The following is a 23,864-nucleotide window of genomic DNA, read 5'->3' on the forward strand; positions in this document are numbered from 1 at the left end:
ATTAGTCATTTGATTATTTATCTCATTTCTCCATCACTCCTCAAAAAGGTTTGTGGTCCATCTTGCTACCCCACAGGACATGCAAGGCTGCAACTTCCCATTGTCACTCTTACAGACACATAGCTCAATGTTTGAGGGGATAAAACGTTTGAGGGGATAATACTCTTTTTCTCCTAACATCCACCCAATTTCAAAACAATACAGTACTAGAGTTGAAAGTCAGAAAGCTTCCTAATTTGAAAATAGGTCAAAATAAGGCCTCTCGGGGCTTTTAAGTGTTTAAAACGTTACTCCTGCAATATCCAAATATATGATGATTAATTAAAAATGCCATATAATCCAGTTCAGATATGGGTAACCCCAGGCCCGGGGGCCGGATGCAGCCCTTTCGGCTCTTTTCACAGGCCCTCCTCTCTTTCACCTTCCTACAAGAATGAGGACATGCCAGCCTACCCACGTCCTCATGCTGAGAGGAGACCAGGAAAGTCTCACACGGCAGAGCTGCTTCCTGGCCTTCATCTCCACGGGACTTAGCTGATCCTCACTGGTGCGCATGGAGCCAGCACGTTCCCCTTCCTCCAGGCCTCCACACCTGTCAACAAGGAGGGTGGCTCCTCTTCCACCTCCTCTTTCTCTTCTGCTGCCACCACCTTTCTCAAGGGCAAGTTCTCCCTCAGAAAGAAGAACAACAGGAGCAGGAAGAAAGGGAAGGAGAACCCTAGATAGACGCATGCCCAGGTGGCAGCAGTGGAGGAGGAGGAAGAGGAGCTGCCCTCCTTGTCACTGGGGGCAGAGGCCCAGAAGAAGGGGAGTGTGCTAATGAGGAGCAGCTGAGTCCTGTGGCAGCGGAGGCCAAGGTGCAGGCCAGGAAGAGGCTCTGCCCAAGGCTAGCACTGATGAGCACAACTTCCTGGGCACAATCATGGACCAGGCAAGCTGCCATGTATGAAACTCTCCCTCCTGAACCAACCTTCCATGCCCGGCCCACCCACCCAGCTCTGGCTCACCATGTGACCTCCAAGTTAAAAGTTTGGCCATGCCTGATCCAGTTCAAAGCAGATAATCTGTATTTTCTACGGCAATGTAGATGAGGCCTCAGTATGAGGACTTAAATAACTTTGTCTGGATCAGGGTCTTTTTCTTTTTAAAAACCACAGCACTGGCTGGGACAAGAATGTACCCCAACAAAACAGTATGTTGTGATGTTGAGAAAATAACACTATAAAAGGATGCAGTTTAGGGACAACGAGCAGATAGCAATGTCTAATGTTTGTAGGACTACTTCTATACAAATTCTTCAATTAAAAGACAGAATTTTATCCCACGACTGCTAGAAGAAGGGGAGAAAACAATCTCTTACTTTTGTCACACTCCTCTATGGCCAAAGCAGCTTCAGATGGCACTGAAAATCCTACGTATCCTAAATCTTTAGATTTTCCAAACTCGATCCTTATGATGACACATGAAACAATAACTCCATAGACCTATATATAATATATATTAAAAATCAGATGAAATGATTTGGCAGTCACTTAAAACTAGATACAAAAATGACATTCTAGATCTTTAGTGGACTAAGAATGCATTATGGAAACAGTGTTGATGCTGCATTCGTACCTTAAATTTGTTTGCCAAGACATTTTCAGTAAAAGACCTCGGGACTGTGACATGTATTACAGTTAATTTCTGAAGATCCGTATCCAGTTCATATGGTTTTCCAGGAACTCTGCTTTGAGCCAAATACATCTAAATTGGAAAGAATAATAATGTCATAACCTACAATGATAGTTCCTTAATTTTAATAATTTAGCAAGGTTCAATGCTGGTTCCCAAATCATGCCCTCAAAGCAGAAGGGGACCCACGCTGATGCATCATGTTATAATTTAGCAATATTGCTCAAATATCATAACAGTAACAGCCAAATTACCTTAAATGGCTTCAGCATAACTAAGGAAGGAGAAGTCCATGAGCTTTCAGTGAGCATCTAGTTGTTACATCCGTATAAGCAATGAAATGAAGCTAGGATGATCTGTAGTTGTTTATAGTTAAATTCACATCCACAGTGCATAAAATCCTCTGATAGATTGAATCAAATGTAAGTAAAAATTTCAATTCCTATTGTCTCCAGCTAGCATGGAGAATGGTCCAAAAATCTGACAATTATCTATTAATCTCTGATTTCATTATTCAGAAGGAGACTATGGCAATGCTCTAGTCAGTGATTTTCAGCAAATGACAACTGATGTTGCATTAAAGAGATCTGCACAAAGGTACTAAGCAGAAGTGGTAAGGAATTGTGTATGTCAAGTACAATAGTATACAGACAGTCCCCGAGTTGCAAGCATCCAATTTACTAATGACAAGAGACCACAGAAAGTGAGAGAAATCTACTCCTAAAAAGGGAAATCCACTTCTGGAAAAGTTATCACGGAGAAACAGGGTCTCTGCTGAAACTTTCTCACCAATCCTTGTTTCCACAAGAAGCCATTTTTTTCAAAATCTAATTATCCCAGGGACACAAAGTGAGGCGAAATTTTCTGAACATGGGCCAGACAGCAAAAAAACAAAAGAAAAAAAACCCTCCAAAACTAAAGAATATGTTTTTGGCTGGAGTTACACTTAAAAGGTGCACATGTTCCAACTTGCAAACAAATTCAGCTTAAGAACAAACCTACAGAATCTATCTTGTTAGTAACTTGGGGACTGCTTGTATTGTGTTTCACAAGGCATTGAAATTTTCCATTTTCCAAAAAGCGTTTCCATTAGACCCCGGATTTATTGCCTACTCCTGATATAGAATCCGAGAATCACAGAGGGGGAAGAGACCCACAAGGGCCATCCGGTCCAACCCCCGTCATACAGGAAGGCCCAATGAAAGCACTCCCGATAGACAGCCTCTGTGGAAAAGCCTCCAAAGAAGGAGACTCCGCCACACTCCAAGGCTGCTTATGCCACTCTCCAATAGCTCTTACTCTCAGGAGGTTCATCCTAATCTTTTCAGTCAAATCTCTTTCCCTGCAATGTGAAACCATTGCTCTCGTGTGCTTTGGTGTCTAGAGCAGCAGAAAGTCCGTTTTCCCCCTCTTCTTCCTCAATGGCACACCCTTTGAAATCTTGAAAGATGGTTCTCATGTTCCCTCTCTACCTTCTCTTCTCCCAGGTAAACTTTCCCCAAGAGTAAAAGAGAAAGGAAAAAGAGAAAGAAGGAAGGGAAGAAGGATGGAAGGAAATGGAGGGAGAGAGGGAGAGAGGAAAGATAAAAGGGAATGAAGGAAGGAAGGAAGGAAGGAAGGAGAGAGAGAGAGAGGGAAGGAGGAAGTAAAGAGGGAAGGAAGAATGAAAGGGTAGAAGGGAAGGAAAGGAGAAAGAGGGAGCGAAAGAAGGGAAGGAGGAAAGGAGCAACATTTTAATATTGAGGTGGTTTTGTTTTGTTTTAAACCCTACTTATCCCTAAATGATTCCGGTCCAGCTAACCTGTCTGGACACATATCCCTTTATGAGCCAATTAAAGTCTTAAGTTCGGCTGGGGAGGTCCCACTCTCGGTCCCGCCACCCTTGCAGGTGTGATTGGTGGGGATGAGAGATAGGGCCTTCTTGGTAGTGGCCCCTCGACTGTGGAACTCTCTCCTCAAAAAAATTAGATCAGCCCCCCTCCCTCCTGGTGTTCAGAAAACTGCTTAAAACTTGGCTATGCAAGCAAGCTTTCAGTGATTGATAACAATACTGAAGCAGCTAAAGGACAACCACAGGATTGATGCAATGTCTAAACTAAAGTATGGTTATGTTTGATGGTTTGTGGAGTTTGGAGGAAACAGACCTTGATATTTGAGAGTTGTAGTTACTGGGATGTATAGTTCGCCCACAATCAAAGAGCATTCTGAACCCCACCAATGATAGAATTGGGCCAGACTTCCCATACAGAACCCCCATCGCCAACAGAAAATACTGTGGTTTTAATTTATAGTTACAGTAATCCCTCCCTAATCGCGTGTGTTCCGTCCCAGGACCACCTGTGATAAGTGAAAATCCGCAAAGTAGGGCTTCTCCGCCCACTCGAGTGGGCAGAGTGTGCCTACTTCGCAGCGGCCTCCTCCTCACCACTTCTGCTGCTCTGTGCCCGGAGTCGCAGAGAAGCGAGGGGGAAGCAACTGCCGCCAAAGCCCTCTTAGGCAGCGGCTTCCTCCTCACCACCTCTGCTGCTCCATACCCGGAGGGTCCCTTCCTGTTACCTAGCCTGGTGAGGAAGGAGCACGGAGCAGCGGAGGGGTGAGGGGGGAAGCCGCCGCCACCACGGCCCTTTTTGGCAGTGGCCTCCTCCTCTTTGCCACCTCCACTGCTCCCTGCCTGGAGGGTCCTATCCTCACCTAGCTGGGCACCCAAGCCTGGCACCCAGCCTGGCGAGGAAAGGAACGGGGAGCAGTTATACAGTGTTCCCTTGCTGCTCCACGCAATATAGCGAGTCCGCAATAAGCGAATCGTGAAGTAGCGAGGGAACACTGTATATGTTATGGACTCAGATTTAACATAACTCAAAAACCACTGGGCAAATTGACACCAAATTTGGACACAAGACGCCTATCAGGCCAACGAGTGTCCATCACTCATAAAAACACTGAAAAACACAAAAGAAGGGACTTAAAAAGCCAAAAGGAAGCAAAAAAATACACCGCATGTGCAGGTACAGCTGTACCAGGAGCTCCTATTTTGTTTGCTTTGCATTGAATGTTTGTTGCAGTCCTAAGTTTCAGGGGCTCTGCAGATAGGTGGCTTCTTTTGGCTGCAATCATAGGGCAAGCCACCTGTCAATTATAGTTAGGTCCCCTGGTCCCGCCCCCTTTTGGGTTTTTGGAGGGAAAAGGAGCCAGTTTGGGTTCAGTCCACACAGAGAAGCTTTCCATGCAGGACATAATACCAAGAGCTCCTGTAGAAAGCTTCGCCTTCTACGGCTTGGTCGGGGAGATATACAGCCTACAGCTTGGCTGGGGTTATACAGCCCACAGCTTGGCCGAGGATCATACAGCCTTACAGCTCCTTTGCTGAAGGACTTCATTCAGCCATCATGGAAACATGAGTTCTTTCCCCCTGGAAGTCTACAAAGCTCTGCTTGGTAAGGGTCTCTCACAGAAGCCAGAAGCAGTTGGTACCGGGTGTAGGAGCTCCACGCCAACAGAGGCAAAGACAGACTGCCTAAATTAGAAGTTAAGGATTTCCCCATTAGTTACAGTTAAGAAGATAGTGCCTGTTCCCTGTGGACAAGATTGAAAGAGCCTATAGACTGTTAAGAAAGCCTTAAAGTACCTGTTTGTTTTCAATAATAAAGAACCTTGTCGAACCTTTAAGCAATCTAAAGACTGTGTTTTAAGGAAATCCAAAGGCCTTTAATCTGAGACTGCCCGGGCGTCTCGTTGGGCACACAGAATTTATGTCCTGTCTACAGTCTGATGCACAGGCCCAGCATGCAACAGCACAACGCATGTGCAAAATCATATATACACAAACACACATATATACTCACAAATATATATACACACACAGGCCTGTAGCGAGGGGGTGGTTTTAGGGGTTCAACCCCCCCCCAAATGTTTCAGGTTTTTTTTTAAAAAAAACTGGTTTACTCATTAATTTTAACTGGTTAACCAAATCCCCATGCTAAGTCTATGAAATGCAAAAAATTAAGAGTCCCCCCAGAACTGTAAGCACTATCTCAAGCAAATATTGACAATTTATTCACACTGTCATTACTTGCAGCAATAGCCGATGTAGTGAAGCAACCAAGTTGGGAGTGTGTGTGTGTTGAATGCTCTCATTAAGGAGGCCAGACTTGGTGGAGGTGGTTGATAGGGGTGGAGCTGCAGGCTATTGAAGGTTGCTCTGCCCCCTGCTGTGCTCTTTGCTTCAGCATGAGCTAGGAGGCAGGTTTCAACCCCACCCCCCCACCCCAAAATTTTCAACCCTCCCCAAAATTTTCAAACCCCCAGCCCCGAAATTTTCAACCCCCCTGCCGAAACTGTCAACCCTCCCCGAACTTTTTTTCTGGCTATGGCCCTGCACACACACACATGCCTATATAGACAGACATATACACAGACTGGGTCACAGCAATGTGTGTAAATAAATAAGGGAGGGAGGGAGAGATGGAAGGAAGGAAGGGAATGGAGGGTGGGAGAAATGAGAAAAGGAAGGAAAGGCAAAGGGGAAAGCAAGAAAGGACGAAAGGATGGAAGGGAAGGAGAAAGTGAGATGGAAGGAAGAAGCAAAGAGAGACGGAATTATTATTATTTATTTCAATTACTTCTACCCGGCCCTTCTCACCCCCGAGGGGGGACTCAGGGCGGCTTACAAACGAAGGCACAATTCGATGCCTATATCAAATATACAAAACATACAAAAACACTTTAAGCAAATTAACAGATTAAAAACATCAATACCTATCCGAACGTATCTCAGCCTATCAGCCCACCAGGACCCTAAGATCTTCTGGGGGGGCCCTGCTCTCTATCCCGCCTGCTTCACAGGTGCGGCTGGCGGGGACGAGAGACAGGGCCTTTTCTGTGGTGGCCCCGCGGCTATGGAACGCCCTCCCCATGGAGGTAAGATCAGCCCCCTCATTGATGGTTTTCCGGAAAAGACTAAAAACCTGGATGTTCGAGCAGGCGTTCGGTTAACTCAGTGCAATAAGTGTAATGATTGAAGGACTGGCAATTTGGACGACGAAACTGGATCGCGATTTTAATCAAGAGATGAATTGGATTGTTTATTGATATATGTATTGTGGATCGTGTTTTTATGCTTTTAAACTGTATACTGTTGTTTGTTATAAGTTGTTGTAAACCGCGTTGAGTCGCCGGCTAGGCTGAGAAACGGCGGTATACAAGTATAGCAAATAAATAAATAAATAAATAAACAAACAATCTCATGCTCAGTGTTCAGAGTTCCGAATGTCCATTCCGTTCCATCAATTCCTGCTCATCCTCGGCTTTTTCCTTTAGCTGCCAGAATGCCCAAAGGCTTGGTCCCACATCCAGGTCTTCAGTTTTTTCCTGAATGACAAAAGGGAGGATGCTGATCTAATCTCCCCGGGGAGTGAGTTCCACAGGTGAGGTGCCACCACTGAGAAGGCCCTGCTCCTCGTCCCCGCCAATCTCACTTGCGATAGAGGCGGGGTCGAGAGCAGGGCCTCCCCAGAAGATCTTAAACTCCGAGATGGGACGTAGAGGGAGATCCGTTCAGACAGATACACTAGGCCGGAACCGTATAGGGTTTTGTACGTCAAAACCAGCACTTTGAATTGTGCTCGGAACTGGATCGGCAGCCAGTGAAGCTGGCACAACAGGGGGGTGGTATGCTCCCTGTATGCTGCTCTGGTGAGCAATCTGGCTGCCTCTCGCTGGACTAGTTGAAGTTTCTGAGCAGTCTTCAAAGGCAACCCCACGTAGAGCGCGTTGCAGTAATCCAATCGGGATGTAACAAGAGCGTGGACCACCGTGGCCAGATCTGACTTCCCAAGGTATGGGCGCAGCTGGCGCACAAGTTTTAGTTGTGCAAAAGCTCTCCCAGCCACCGCCGAGACCTGGGGTTCCAGGCTCAGCGATGAGTCCAGGATCACACCCAAGCTGCGAACCTGCATCTTCAGGGGGAGTGTAACCCCGTCTAACACAGGCTGTAACCCTGTGCCCTGTTCGGCCTTGCGACTGACCAGTAGGACCTCTGTCTTGTCTGGATTCAATTTCAATTTGTTAGCTCTCATCCAGTCCGACACAGCAGCCAAACACCGGTTTAAGGTCTGGAAGGATAGGATGGTGAGCGAGAGGAGGGCCTGAGAAAAGAGTCCAAGGGGCCTGGGTTTGCCCATAGCTGCTCAAGACCCATAAGATAGGAAAGGAAGGGCCGGGGTCCCCAACGGAGCCCTCCCTTCTCTCTCTCTCTCTCACCTGGTCGAAGCGGGGGAAGGCGAGGAGGGGGGCGCCACGGAAGGCCTCGAGGGCGCGCAAGGCCTGGGAGCTGCGCGCGAACTTGACGAAGACCGGGCCCTGGAGGCAGTGGTTGAGGTCGGTGTGGGCGCCCCAGATCTCCTCCACCTCCCCGAAGGAGGCGAAGTGCGGCGCCACGGACGAGATGTGCGGCGTCCCTCTCACCATCACCACGAGGCGGCTGTAGGGAGGCCGGTCGAAGGTGGCGTAGCTCGGGCAGCCAGGCCGGAAGGTCCAGGGGAAAGGGGCCGGGGGCAGGGCCATGGGGGCGCCCAGGCCAAGCTCTCTCTCTCTCCCTCTCTCTCCCCCCCGGGAGAGGCAAGAGCGGCCGCTCCAACTGCGACAGGCGCTTCCGCTCTTCCGCTCTCGCCTCTAGGCAACGCCCCCTTTGGCGTTCCGCCGGAAGTACCTCTCTCTGGGATGCAAGTCAAGACCGGAAGACATTAAAGGCCGGCTTTGTATGGGTGTCTGCGCGCGCGCGCATCTACACCAGAGCTTCCCAGTCCGTAAGGCCATGTTCCAGAAGCATTCTCTCCTGACATTTCACCCACATTATAACCCACGGGGTGTCTGCGCCCTACGCCACTGGGGAAATTACACTCTCTAGCCGGTATTGCACCACCTGACATAGAATCATAGAATCAAAGAGTTGGAAGAGACCTCATGGGCCATCCAGTCCAACCCCCTGCCAAGAAGCAGGAATATTGCATTCAAAGCACCCCTGACAGATGGCCATCCAGCCTCTGTTTAAAAGCTTCCAAAGACGGAGCCTCCACCACACTCCAGGGCAGAGAGTTCCACTGCTGAACGGCTCTCACAGCCAGGAAGTTCCACCGGGAAGTAGCAGCCAATAATGAAAGGACCAAGGCAGAGACATCTCCAGCTCATCCCTTGTTTGGGTATCATCAGCCAGCACGTCAACTACTTAAATCAAGAAATAGTTTTCTAAGATCTACAGAGACACTCGCTGGAACACCTCAGCAAGCGAGAGTCCAAAAGTGGCAGGCTCAAACCCAGAACCTCAACCAATGGCTGATACCAAATGAGAAACTCTCCCCTGGGCACACAGAGGACTGGGCGACTTGGAAGGCGCTGAACAGATTGCGCTCTGGCACCACGAGATGCAGAGCCAACCTTCAGAAAAGTGGAATCCAAGACATGTGAGTGTAGAGAAGAGCAAACCGCAGACCACCTGCTGTGATGCAACCTGAGCCCTGCTACATGCACAATTGAGGACCTTTTTGCAGCAACACCAGGGACACTCCAAGTAGCCAGATACTGGTCAAAGGATATTTAATCAACCACTAAGCTTGCAAACTTTGTGTTTTGTTTGTTTTTGTTAAAAATGCAACACAACTGTTTGGTCTGCTCCTGACACGATAAATAAATAATCACATCTATGGCAGGTATCCTCAGAGGTTGTGAGGTCTGTTTTAAACTAAGCAAGGGAGGTTTATATATCTGTGGAATAATGTCCAGGGTGGGAGAAAAAACTCTTGTCTGCTTGAGGCAAACGTGAATGTAGCAATTGGCCAGCTTGATTAGCATTGAATGGCCTTGCAGCTTCAAAGCCTGGCTGCTTCCTGCCTGGAGGGGATCCTTTGTTGGGAACTGATAGCTAACCCTGATTGATGGGCCAAAACTAACAAAATGAAGTTCAACAGTGACAAATGCAAGATACCCCACTTAGGCAGAAAAAAATGAAATGCAAAGATACAGAAGGGAGGCGCCTGGCTTGTGTGAAAAAGATCTTGGGAGTCCTTGAGGACAAGAAGTTAAATATGAGCCAACAATGTAATGCCCCGGAGTGTGGTGGAGGCTCCTTCTTTGGAAGCTTTCAAACAGAGGCTGGATGGTCATCTGTCGGGGGTGCTTTAAATGTAATTTTCCTGCTTCTCGGCAGGGGGTTGGACTGGAGGCCCATGAGATCTCTTCCAATTCTATGATTCTATGCTGCAGCTATAAAGGCCAATGGGATTTTGGCCTGCAAGGTTTTGGAACGTGTGGTGGCCTCCCAACTGCAGGCATTTCTGGATGAAATCAATTATCTAGATCCACTGTAGTCTGGTTTCATGCCTGGCTTCAGAAGAAACAGCTTTGGCCGCCTTGGTAGATGACCTATCCAGAGAGCTGCAGCGGGAGTGTATCCCTGTTGGTTCTCCTGGACCTCTCGGCAGATTTTGATACCATTGACCATGGTATCCTTCTGGGTCATCTCACTGGATTGGGACTGGAAGGCTGTTTTACATGTCTTCCTTCCTGGAGGGCCGTACCCAGAAGGTGGTGCTGGGGGACTCCTGTTCGAACTCCTGGCCATTGTCCTGTAGGGTCCCTCAGAGTTCTGTTTTGTTCCCCATTCTGAAACCACTGGGAGAAGTCACCTGGAATGCAGTACCATCTATATGCAGATGACACCCAGCTCTACTACTCCTTCCCACCTAAAGCCAAGATAGATGTCCTGACTCTAAACCAGTGTCTGTCATCAGTAATTGACTGCATGAGAGCAAACAAATTGAAACTTCCTCCAAACAAGACAGAGGTGCTTTTATATAAAAACATGGCAGCCAGATTGGTTACAGGAACATCTAGGCGTGAGCATATTAGACCTATCGTAAAGTCACTCCACTGGCTGACAATTAGTTTCTGGACGAAGTATAAGGTTCGTATTGACCTTTAGAACCGTGCATGGCTTGGCTGCAGGTTATCTACAGGATCGCCTTCCCTCATATACTCCACCCCAAACACTGAGATCCTCTGTTCCAGCTTGCCAGAAACCAACTGGCAACTGTCACCAAGAGGACTTTTTCACTAGCTGCCCCACAACTGTGGAACGACATACTGGTAGAGCTCCGACAGCTAGATCAGCTGTCAGAATTTAAGACACAAGTGAAGACCTATCTCTTCCAGCAAGCCGACCCAGATAGTTTTAACGATGAAGTTTAAACTTCCACTCCTTATCTAACTCTTGTTTTGTGTATTTTAGTATATATTTTATGGAAATATTTTTTAATATGTGTATTCTCTCCAGCAAAGGATCGCCGCCTTGTCGGGGCGCTGGAGCTTGAGCACCTCAATGATGTCATGAGCGAAACCGTGAAGGGACACCCAAGACGGGACGGTTGTGGCAGAGAGGTCAGACCAAGCGTGATCCCTGGGGAAGGCAATGGCAAACCACTCCAGTATCCTTGCCAAGAAAACTAAATGGACCAGTACAACCAGAGATATGTCGGTATGCCATTGGAAGATGGGACTCCCAGGTCGGAAGATGGCCAAAATGCTACTGGGGAGGAGCAGAGGATAAGTTCAACTAGCCCCAGATGTGATGACGCAGCTAGCTCAAAGCCGAAAGGAAGGCTAGCGGCCGACGGTACTGGAGGCGAACGACGAATCCGATGCTCTAAAGATCAACACACCATAGGAACCTGGAATGTAAGATCTATGAGCCAGGGCAAATTGGATGTTGTTATTGGTGAGATGTCAAGACTAAAGATAGACATTCTGGGGGTCAGCGAACTGAAATGGACTGGAATGGGCCACTTCACATCAGATGACCACCAGATCTACTACTGCGGACAAGAGGAACATCGAAGAAATGGAGTAGCCTTCATAATTAATAAGAAATTCTCTAAAGCGGTGCTTGGATACAACCCAAAAAATGACAGAATGATCTCAATTCGAGTGCAAGGAAAGCCTTTCAACATCACAGTGATCCAAATATACGCCCCAACCACAGCTGCTGAAGAAGCAGAAGTAGATCAGTTCTATGAGGATCTGCAGGACCTACTGGATAATACACCAAAAAGAGACATTATTTTCATTACAGGAGACTGGAATGCCAAGGTGGGAAGTCAAGTGACAACTGGGATCACAGGCAAGCATGGTCTGGGAGAACAAAATGAAGCGGGACGCAGGCTGATAGAATTCTGCCAGGAAAACTCGCTGTGTATAACGAATACTCTCTTCCAACAACCTAAAAGACGGCTTTATACATGGACCTCACCAGACGGTCAGCACCGAAATCAGTCTGACTACATCCTTTGCAGCCAAAGGTGGCGGACATCCATCCAGTCGGTGAAAACAAGACCTGGGGCTGACTGTAGCTCAGATCACGAACTTCTTATTGCCCAATTTAGAATAAAACTAAAGAGATCAGGGAAAATACACAGACCAGTTAGATATGATCTCACTAACATTCCTAGCGAATATACAGTGGAAGTGAAGAACAGATTTGAAGGACTAGATTTAGTAAACAGAGTCCCAGAAGAACTATGGACAGAAGTCTGCGACATTGTTCAGGAGGCGGCAACAAAGTACGTTCCAAAGAAAAAGAAAACCAAGAAGGCAAAATGGTTGTCTGCTGAGACACTGGAAGTAGCCCAAGAAAGGAGGAAAGCAAAAGGAAACAGTGATAAGGGGAGATATGCCCAGTTAAATGCGCAATTCCAGAGGTTAGCCAGAAGAGATAAGGAACTATTTTTAAATAAGCAATGCATGGAAGTGGAAGAAGACAACAGAATAGGAAGGACAAGAGACCTCTTCCAGAAAATTAGAAACATTGGAGGTAAATTTCAGGCAAAAATTGGTATGATAAGAAACAAAGATGGCAGGGACCTAACAAAAGCTGAAGAGATCAAGAGAAGGTGGCGAGACTATACAGAAGATCTGTATAGGAAGGATAATAATATCGAGGATAGCTTTGACGGTGTGGTGAATGAATTAGAACCAGACATCCTGAGGAGTGAGGTTGAATGGGCCTTAAGAAGCATTGCTAACAACAAGGCAGCAGGAGATGATGGGATCCCAGCTGAACTGTTTAAAATCTTAAAAGATGATGCTGTCAAGGTGATGCATGCCATTTGCCAGCAAATATGGAAAACACAAGAATGGCCATCAGACTGGAAAAAATCAACTTATATCCCCATACCAAAAAAGGGAAATGCGAAAGACTGCTCAAACTTCCGTACAGTGGCCCTTATTTCTCATGCCAGTAAGGTAATGCTCAAGATCCTGCAAGGAAGACTCCAGCAATACATGGAGCGAGAGTTGCCAGATGTTCAAGCTGGGTTTAGAAAAGGCAGAGGAACGAGAGACCAGATTGCCAATATCCGCTGGATAATGGAGAAAGGCAGGGAGTTTCAGAAAAACATCTACTTCTGCTTCATTGACTATTCTAAAGCCTTTGACTGTGTGGATCATAATAAATTGTGGCAAGTTCTTAGTGGGATGGGCATCCCAAGCCACCTTGTCTCTCTCCTGAGGAATCTGTACAAGGACCAAGTAGCAACAGTAAGAACTGAACACGGAACAACAGACTGGTTCAAGATTGGGAAAGGCGTCCGGCAAGGCTGCATCCTCTCACCCAACCTTTTTAACTTGTATGCAGAACACATCATGCGATGTGCGGGGCTGGATGAATGCAAAGCTGGGGTGAAAATTGCTGGAAGAAACATTAACAACCTCAGATATGCAGATGACACCACTCTGATGGCCGAAAGCGAGGAGGAGCTGAGGAGCCTTCTAATCAAGGTGAAAGAAGAAAGCGCAAAAGCTGGGTTGCAGATAAACATAAAAAAAAAAACCAAGATTATGGCAACAAGAATGATTGACAACTGGAAAATAGAGGGAGAAACCGTGGAGGCCGTGACAGACTTTGTATTTCTAGGTGCAAAGATTACTGCAGATGCAGACTGTGGCCAGGAAATCAGAAGACGCTTACTTCTTGGGAGGAGAGCAATGTCCAGTCTCGATAAAATAGTGAAGAGTAGAGACATTAGACTGGCAACAAAGATCCGCCTAGTCAAAGCCATGGTATTCCCTGTAGTCACCTACGGATGTGAGAGCTGGACCTTAGGGAAGGCTGAGCGAAGGAAGATAGATGCTTTTGAGATGTGGTGTTGGAGGAAAGTGCTGAGAGTGCCTTGGACTGCGAGAAGATCCAACCAGTCCATCCTCCAGGAAATAAAGCCCGACTGCTCACTGGAGGGAAAGATACTAGAGACAAAGTTGAAGTACTTTGGCCACATCATGAGGAGACAGGAAAGCCTAGAGAAGACAATCATGCTGGGGAAAGTGGAAGGCAAAAGGAAGAGGGGCCGACCAAGGGCAAGATGGATGGATGGCATCCTTGAAGTGACTGGACTGACCTTGAAGGAGCTGGGGGTGGTAACGGCCGACAGGGAGCTCTGGCGTAGGCTGGTCCATGAGGTCACGAAGAGTCGGAGACGACTAAACGAATGAACAACAACATGTGTATTCTAGGGAATGTTTGGAAATGATTGTGTGTTTTAGCTATGTTGTAAACTGAACATTTTGACTGAATTTTTAATAGCAATTATATCTAATTCTATTTTAATGTTTGTGTATTTTAAATTGTATGGAAATGCTTTTATTGTAAGCCACTTTTAGTCTCCTGGGAGAGAGAAAACGTGGGGTATAAATAAACAACAACAACAATACACTTCTAAGTACCAGCAACATTTTACTAGCTCTCACAGGTGCACAGCCAACTGCATAGATGCCATGGCATTGTGTTCAATCATTGTAGAACAGTTAATGACCTCTCCCTTAACTGGGATGAAAGGGTGCACTAGGTATGCTTATACAGCCTCAGGGAAATTGTGTAGGCAATTGTTTGTTGTTGCTGGCAGGTGATAAATTCCTTAATTTTTTTTTATATTTCCCAAATCTACAGATGACATACCCATTCAACTTCTTATCCGTTGAGGCGTGCATTTTCATGGAGCCTGGTTGTCTTATAAAAGAGCTCCTAAATACATTGAATCATGAATGCAATATTGTATTGATCAGCCAGAGCCAGGACACGAAACTGAGGTCGCCCACTGAAAGTCTATTAAGAATATGAAGGCAGGAAACTAGGCAGTATTCAACTAGGTGGAAAATTTTATTTTCTTAAAAGGTATTTATACAGTGGTACAGACAGTGGAGAGAGAAGATACCAGTGACAATTTCCATTACTGATATCCAACACTTGTCATTGCCATCAGCACATTTCACATTGTAACACAATGAATGAACTACCAAGTGAAGGAGAGATGGCATTGCCCCTGCAACAAAAGGGATGGGCTGCTTACCTGTATCTGGTTCTTGAAGCTCTGCTTTTATGGGCTCTGTGCTTACACAGGAATATAGAGAACTGTCCAAGCAAATAAATTATTGGTTCCAAAGCTCTCCTAGAGACTTCAAGGGGCACAGCTGGCAATTTCATGCACTGTGCTCCACAGCATAGTATGAGGGAAGGCAAACTCCCAAGATAAAAAAGAAGATTGGGTAGGACTCACTCCCACCCCAAGTTATCAATCTTGTTACAATATTATAAAAATACCTTTCATATTTACAAATGGAAGGGTAAAGTACAGAAGCAAGGGTTAATACAATAAGGTATCATTCAACCCACAACTCCAAAAGAAGTCATCAAAACAAAAGCAGTAAAAATGCTGAAGCAGCCAATTCAAATGGCTTGGCAAATAGAAATAGTTCAAACTGGTGTCAAAACAACGCGAGTGTTCATTTCAGTTGCACCTCTGTGGGAGGAGAGTCCATGTTGTGGTGCCACAGCTGTAAAGGTGTTCGTCTTTATATTCGTGTGTAACATAGCCACAGTTCTTGGAAAGGAGCTGCTCCTGATGTTCTTAAGTCACTGGAAGCTGCTAAGAGAGCTGTTCCTGTAGATCTTGGATTCCATCTGGCAATCCTGGTGGAAGTCCTTGCTGTTGCTTCTATATTTGCTGAACTTCAATGTCATCTCCATAGACAGTCTCAAATATAACAAGTTATAAGTGCAAGAATTATCTCCAAAGTCACATACATCTTTTAGGTGAAAGATTTTTGCTGCTGCTCTTCAACCACCTGCAGCCATGAAAGGTCCACTTGCAATGCTGGGCCTGAGGGAAGGTGCTTGTTTAGGCCAGCTCCACTAGAGCATCTGTTACATGGCTACCCTTTGGGTCAGAGCAGCTGTTCTTATCTTGGATTGCAGCTACATTGTACGTGGTAGCTACATTTATCCAAAAGAATAAAATGTCAGTGGAAAAGGAAGCCTTGTGGATGTTTCTTCTTCAGTAGTGGTGCTCATAGGTGTCTCTGTTGGCCTCGAGTCTCTTCAGGAAGAAGGAAATGGAATAGGAAATAATGGTGTCTGCAGAAATGGGTGCCCTGACCTCAAGTGTAATGGCTGACCTCAAAATAAAGAATAAAAGGGGCAAATAATACAAGAGTCTGATTGAGGTTTTGGTTGACCAAAACTATCAACAAATTGGTTCTGTGAGGACCTCAAGAGATCTTGCTATTTGTTGGAATTAACACCAAATGATTATTACAAAAGTTTAATTGTTCTTGGCAAACATGCAGAGGTAAACAGAACAAATATTATCATACAGCTCTCAGCTATCTTGGAAAAAGAACACTTTAGGACTGGACCAGACTTCCCAATAATGCTATGGACTAGCCACTATAAAGTTAGGCTTAATAAACAACTTAATCCTACTCTCTTCAACTTGATGGCTCTCAGATTTTGGGGGGGTTGGCTAGTACTCCATTTATCAGACCAAAACCATTAGCACAAGACACAGGCTCTAGTCGTGGCAACTGGGCTTCTCTAGTACAGAGACTTCTCTAGTTTGCCTCCAAAATAAGCCACAACTTAAAGAATAATTGTAACAAAGATACCAGGACAACATGCAACAAAATAGAGAGAACTGAAAGCAGGAAGAGAATGAAAAAAAAGGTAGGAAGAAAGGCTGGAGAGAATTAAAATGCCAAACTGAAGTATGAGAAAATTCTGGGCCAGACTATTTTTGTAGTAACCAGAAAGAACCAAATGGGAAGATACAAGCCCTAGAGCATGTGGTCAGTTAGTGGCATCCATTTACTTCATGGCACTAGAACAAGGGTTCTGTTTGTTGTTGGCCTTTGACTCCTATTATTACCATACATGTGAATTCCTTTATTACAGTCATTTGAACAAATTAGAATATTGTAAAAATGCAGTGCAGAGACAGTTAAAATGTGGTCCAACAATCACATAACGTCCTATAACCACTCAATGGCTCTTATTGCTGTAAAGGATAGCAAAACACATTTTTAGAGACATTTAATCATGTTAAAAGTTTGTCACTTGGAAGCTATGGTTTCCAGCAATGTGCTCCTTGTCAGATTACGGGAATATCATGGATTTGTACTCCTTGCTTAAAAAATCTGCCTCTCCCTTTATTCAAGATAGCAATCTGAACAACCAACAGTACCATTAATACCCTCAAATAATGTCATAAATTTCCATCAAATTGTCAGATCATCAGTTATTATTATAACAAAGAATGATGAATGGTTCTCAACAAATGTTATAACCACAGTTCAATTAGAAATAAGGATTTTCACAAAACTAGACTTCTTAGCTCCATATATTGAGAAAGGTTTTTCAGTCTTCAGCAGACAGTTTTGTTGGTGTTCTCTGTTTTGCAGAAAAACAGCACGAAGTACTGAATGGCCCTGGTACAATTCTTGATGTAATGGAAAAATTACAAAATACTGAACAATCTTGATGGAACTGTTCTGTAGAAGAACATAAATACAATTTTAGAAATATTGATTTACACGTATTGTGAGTAGAGATATGTTTTTATCATATCTAAAGTTTACTGTTTTGTTTTTTTGAAACATGGTAAATATTTAAAAGCATTTGATCTACTGATGCCTCAATTAATGTAATTTTATTGATATCTATTTTTATTTTGAAATTTACCAGTATTTATTTATTTATTTATTTATTGCATTTGTATACCGCCTTTCTCAGCCAGAGGCGACTCAAGGCGGTTCACAGTCGGCAGCGATTCGATTCCATAACAAATATCAGGGTACAGTTAAAAACAACTATAAAAACAGTTCAACATTAAAAATATAAAAAACAATAATATCTATAAAAACAAATCCTCAATGTCTCCTTACTGAAATCGTCATCCAATTGCATCATCAGACATTCCATGATTCATTTTCATCTAATTATGCTCCAGTAGTAAAAGCCTGCTCGAAAAGCCAGGTCTTAACCATCTTGCAGAATGTTAGAAAGCAGGGAGTTGATCTTCTATCCCTAGGGAGGGCGTTCCATAGCCGAGGGGCCACCACTGAGAAGAACCTGTCTCTCGTTCCTGCCAAACGCGTTTGCGAGGAAGGCGGGATTGAGAGCAGCCCCCCCCCCCCCCCCAGATGATTTTAAAGTCCTAGATGGTTCATAAGGAGAGATATGTTCAGATAGGTAAGGTGAACCAGAACTGTTTAGGGGTTTATAGGCTAAGCCAGCACTTTGAATTGTGCCCAGTAGCAGACTGGCAGACAGTGAAGCTGGCGCAACAGAGGAGTTGTGTGCTCCCTGTGTGCTGCTCCCATTAGCAACATGGCTGCCGCTCACTGGACCATCTGGAGCTTCCGGACAGTCTTCAAAGGCAACCCCACATTGAGAGTGTTGCAGTAGTCTATACGGGATTTAACCAGAGCATGGACTACCGTGGCCAAGTCAGACTTCCCAAGGTATGGGCGCAGCTGGCACACAAGTTTTAATTGTGTGAATGCTCTCCTGGTCACTGCCGAAATCTGGGGTTCCAGGCTCAGCAATGAGTCCAGGATCATAACCAAGCTGCAAACATGCATCTTCAGGGGGAGTGTAACCCCTTTCCCTATGCCCTGTTCAGCCGTTCGACTGACCAGGAGTACCTCTGTCTTGTCTGGATTCAATTTCAATTTGTTAGCCCTCATCCAGACCATCACAGCAGCTAAGCACTGGTTCAGGACCTGAACAGACTCCTTAGTAGCAGGGGGAAAGGAGTGACAGAGTTGGACACCATCTGCGTACAGATGACACCGTACCCCGAAACTCCAGATGATCTCCCCCAGCTGCTTCATGTAGATGTTAAACAACATGGGAGACAATATACAGCCCTGAGGAACCCCACAAGACAATGGCTGTGGGGTTGAACAGGTGTCTCCCAATAACACCTGCATTTTCCACCCTCGGCTTAAACTCAATTCAATCAGCTTTCCCAGTTTTTTGTGGTAAAATTAGGTGCCTCCGCTTATATTTGGGTTGACTTATATTCGAGTATATATGGTATATCTATCACTTATAAGAAATTTGAGCTAAATTTCAAAATACACGATCAGGACATAAAATGATGCTAATTATACCATTTTAAGTGCTCGGGAGTTCAACAATATCGGACAGCATACTCGCGGTGTAAAAATACAGCAGTACTGTCTATCCAGGTCCAATAGTACTGGAAAGATGGCAAATGTGTCCTCTGTCTTTATCACTGCTCTTTTAACAACAGATGTGTTCCAGCAATCACTAACATTATTTACCACAGAGTTGTGATAAAAACAGTCATGAATCAAAACTACACATATACAATTTTTCATAGTGACAACATTCTTAAACATTGTAAAAATACATCTGGATACAAAAACTCTTGCATAAGAGTCCTGATAAATAAGAGAACTCGTACAATGGGCACAAATATGGTGCTGGATTCTGATCCACTGGGCTGCAGGGGGTGGGTGGGAGGGGACAGGACACCTTACTGATCGCATGATCTAGAGGACATTGTTGAGCTGCATGAGAATATGTTTGATAGATATTTCACCCTTTAAATTCAGTTTTAGCAGGGTTACTTTACAGACCACCTGATTCTTATTGCAAATTGAACTGGACACGCCAGGTTCTTGTGCAAATGCACAATAACCATTTTTTTTTTGTCAAGAGTGACCTTGGGGGGGGGGGTGGTGCTGGTGGGTGGTGCTGGTGGGTGGTGAATTATGAGTCAATAGTACTGTATTCAATGGGATTGTCAAATCAGTTCTAACACTATCATGGACAAGAAGACCAGGATCTATTTGAAAGGCAGAACAAAGGGGGAAACTGCTTTGAGATAAGAGCAATTTGAGTTAAGTGCTCAGTCACAGAACAAATTAAACTCATAAGTCAAGGTATCATTGTATTCTTATTACAAGTGGAATAGCAACCAGTAGCTCCAATAATCATGGAAGTAGACAGGTGAATCCACAAATTCTCATATTTTAGTTTAAGATAAGCAGAATTGCTCCAAAATTATTACTATTATGCTTATCTATTTTATGATTATTTTATGATTATCTATTTATACGGCAGCACCACTGTACATTATTTATAAGAAAACTATACATGCTTTACAAGAGAAAGACGAGAAAAAACACATCCCTGCCCTCAAGCTTACAACCTAAAATAAAAAATAAATAACAACGATTTTATTTGTATCTCACCCCATTTCCCCAAGAGGATTTGGGGCAGCTTACAAGGCACATAAAACAGAGTAAAATACATAAAATATACACAAAAATAAACAAAATCAATACAAGTAACATAAAATTAAACTGTCAGGGTTAATATAACATATGTCAATCAAAGTGGAATAACAATAAAATAGAACAAGGTTATAGTTAAAACAGACTATATGAACCAAGTCACTGTCCCAGCCACAAAACAGATTAAAATATCAACATTAAAATGCCAGGTTAGCATTTTATTTGCATCATCCATTATAGGTGATACCTTAACCACTTTCAAAGGCCTGCTTGAGTAGCCATGTCTTCAGTTCCTTCCAAAAAGACTGAAGTGTGGGGGCTTGCGTGACTTCCCTGGGGAGCATTCCAGAGCCGGAGGGCAGGGCGGCTGAGAAGACCCTCTCCCTTGTTCCAACCAGCCACGTTTGAGATGGCGGCAGGACCGAGAGGAAGGTATCCCAAGCAGATCTTAGAGCCTGCACACGTTCATAGAGGGAGATGCAGTCACGTAGATAGGCTGGACCCAAACAGTGTAGGACTTTGTAGGTAATGACTTGCACTTTGAATTGGGACTGGAAATTTAGAGGCAGCCAGTGGAACTGCTTTAAGAGGGGCATGGTGTGCTCCCTAAAGCTAGCCCCAGTCAGTAGCCTGTTTTTTGATCTTTGTACTAATTGTACATTCCGAGCCATCTTCAAAGGCAGCCTAAAACAGAGTGCATTACAGTAATCCATTTGAGATGTAACTAAGACGTGGACCACGGTGGCCAGATCTGGCTTTTCAAGGTACAGTTGCAGTTTGCGCACAAGCTTTAGTTGTGCAAAGGCCCTCCCGGCCATCGTCAACACCTGGACTCAGCTGAGCACCAAGTCTAGGAGGACCCCCAAACTGCAGACCTGTGTCCTCAGGGGGAGTGTAACCCCATCACGCACAGGTTACCACCCTATAGCCCGATCGGCCACATGACTGACAGGGAGGACCTCTGTCTTGAGGATTTAGCCTCAGCTTGTTAGTCCACATCCAGTCCATCACAGCTGTCAGGCACTGGTCCAGAACCCAGAGAGCTTCCTTTGTTGAGCTGGGAAAGAGTAATAGAGTTGTGTGTCACCCACGTAGAGATGACACCTAAATCCAAAACTCCAGATGACCTCACACAGCAGTTTCATGTAGGTATTTAAAAGCATGAGGGATAGAATCAAATCCTGCAGGACCCCACAGGTCAATGACCAGAGGCCCAAGCAGGTGCACCGCAGCATCACAATCTGGGTACAATCCTCAAGGAAGGAGCGGAGCCATTGCATAGTAGTGCCCCAAGACCCATTCTGGAGTGCCGACCCAGAAGGATACGATGGTCAATGGTATCAAAAGCCGCTGAGAGACCCAGGGAAACCAGAAGGAACATACTGTTTAGCTCTCTGCGGAGGTCATCTACCAAGGCAACCAAAGCTGTCTCAGTTTCATGACCAGGCCTAAAACCAGACTGCGACTAGGAGCTGAATTGGCAGTGGACAAGAGCGATCCTGTCCACTGCCCTGGTTGTCTCCATGTTCCAGAGATCAGCAAAGGCTTCGACAGGGCCATCTGCCACTATGACAGGAACATCCCTAAGAGACATCAGGAATCCATAGGGTTCCATAAGTCTTCTGGAGTGGACCATCTTTAGAAGGCGTGGTTAGTCTAACCATGATCAGGTGATCATTGGTTCATGACAATAGAACCACAGAAAGATCCTCCACACCAACCATACCGTCCCCATCCACACTGAAAACTAGATCCTAAGTGTGTCCAGCTATGTGAATGGGCCCCAATATTTTTTGGGATAGACCCATGGTTATCATGGCGGCTATGAAGTCCTGAGCCACCACAAACAGGGTAGACTCGCCATGGACATTGAAGTACCCAGCATAATAAGCCATTGAAATTCACAATGCGGCTTCTAGAGGCATCACTGCAGTGCAATATGTCTTCACTCCTTTCAGTTGAAGGCATGATATCTCCAGTGCCATGTTTTCCATAACTTCTGGAAGTTGCAAGGTCTTCAGATTCTTTTCAGAAGCCCTTAGAAAAATTGTAAGCTTTGCATGTATCTCTGAAACCATTAACTGAGCATATTCAAATTGTGTTGAATTGACCATACATGCCAAAGTGATTCTGGTATTCGGGCAACAACCATGTTGGTATAACTTAACAATATTTTATACATTTCCAACATAACCTTTCTCAAACATGTGACAAATGGTTTCTTCACGTATTCAACAATAACGTGAAAGAAAAGTTAATGCTACACATTTTCTTTCCTCAAAAAGTATTTCTTGAAGAGAATCACCAACACATTAAATAATCAAAATCAACAGCATTGTAAAATTCTAATTACTTTAAAAATATATTTATATTATAAAAAAATATTTGGATTAAATGAGTTAAGAATGTCAGATTTACAAAAGAACCCCAGATTCAGACATACCAGCTAACCACAGTTTATGAAGAAATTGTGTCATGGCCAAGCCACAATTCCCTGTTTTAACACCCAAACCATGACAACAAACCAAGATGAAAACCACAATTTGATCCTTTTTCTCCTCAAAGTCACCAATGCCTTTGTCTTTGGCAGCAGAATTATATACATTTCTTCAAGGCTAAAGTCCACAGAATACAGTGTAAATTATTTCAATGTAAAATACATTTCATTCTATTTTTCTCCAGGGAGCTGAATATATTGTACATACCATTATCCTCACAACACACCACTGATACAGTTTAAACAATCACTCAAATTATACCATTAGGCTTCATAAACATTTGAGAATATACCAAATGGTTTTGTGAAAAAATAATTCACACTCATAGCTATATCCTTATTTATAAAATCATCAAAGTTGCTTCTATTTTCATTTGCCTTATGTCTGCTTTTAGACTGTACATCTCTATAGGCAAGGACTTAATTCCTGTAGTTTGATGGAAGGTTAATGAAGAGAAAGAGAAAATTTCAGTAGCTTGAAGAGAAGGTTAACAAAGGGAAAGGACAGCTCTGAAGCAACTACAGTACATAACTAGATCTAGAAGCACTGCAGCACCAAAGCCTAGGTACTTACCTGGCTGGTCAGAATAACCGCTGGCGTTTAGAAAAGTCCTCTGTGGGCAGATCAGACAGTGTCACCTTCAACTTCACATCATTCACAGTTTTCCCATGTAGCGTAGCTATGGCATCACTGGCACTTGCTCTCTCTGCAAACATGGCATAAGCTCCATTTTTCCCAGGGATAAGGCAACTGGCTATAAAATTTTCAAACCGGCTGAAACAAAATGAAAGAGAGCAAATAGTATACGGTAAGACATAAAATGAGACAATATGCTGTTTTATCGCATGTGCAATAAATGGAAGAGTTACTAATATTAAGCTTTTATATGCCCCAAAAAGCTTAATATTCATACATCTTTAAAATACCAGACTTCTCGGCTGTTAAGACTTTGCTCTCAGAAAAAAGCTGAAACAAGGAATGCTATTTCTAGTATGTCAGATGTTATTCACACCAACAATACTTCACTTTGATTAATTTTGGCAGACTTCC

At 44.4% G+C, this 23,864-nt stretch overlaps 2 protein-coding genes across 2 annotated transcripts in view; both read right to left on the reverse strand.

Moving 5' to 3' along the window:
- The window catches only part of LOC132767826 (uncharacterized), a 112,829-nt gene extending 104,472 nt beyond the window's left edge, over window positions 1–8,357 (reverse strand). Inside the window, exons 1-3 of the mRNA XM_067471298.1 lie at window positions 7,933–8,357; window positions 1,618–1,746; window positions 1,361–1,484 (exon numbers count right to left, since the gene is read on the reverse strand). Of these exons, the coding sequence (XP_067327399.1) occupies window positions 1,361–1,484; window positions 1,618–1,746; window positions 7,933–8,235 (556 nt within the window). The 5' untranslated portion in view covers window positions 8,236–8,357. The remainder of the gene's footprint in view (window positions 1–1,360; window positions 1,485–1,617; window positions 1,747–7,932) is intronic.
- Window positions 8,358–14,853: 6,496 nt separating this feature from the next.
- Window positions 14,854–23,864, reverse strand: part of LOC132767750 (uncharacterized) — a 32,742-nt gene continuing 23,731 nt past the window's right edge. Inside the window, exons 18-19 of the mRNA XM_060763079.2 lie at window positions 23,388–23,588; window positions 14,854–17,538 (exon numbers count right to left, since the gene is read on the reverse strand). Coding sequence (XP_060619062.2) covers window positions 23,396–23,588 — 193 coding nt within the window. The 3' untranslated portion in view covers window positions 14,854–17,538; window positions 23,388–23,395. The remainder of the gene's footprint in view (window positions 17,539–23,387; window positions 23,589–23,864) is intronic.

This window comes from Anolis sagrei, chromosome 1 (genome assembly GCF_037176765.1).
Source record: "Anolis sagrei isolate rAnoSag1 chromosome 1, rAnoSag1.mat, whole genome shotgun sequence".
Taxonomy (NCBI): domain Eukaryota; kingdom Metazoa; phylum Chordata; class Lepidosauria; order Squamata; family Dactyloidae; genus Anolis; species Anolis sagrei.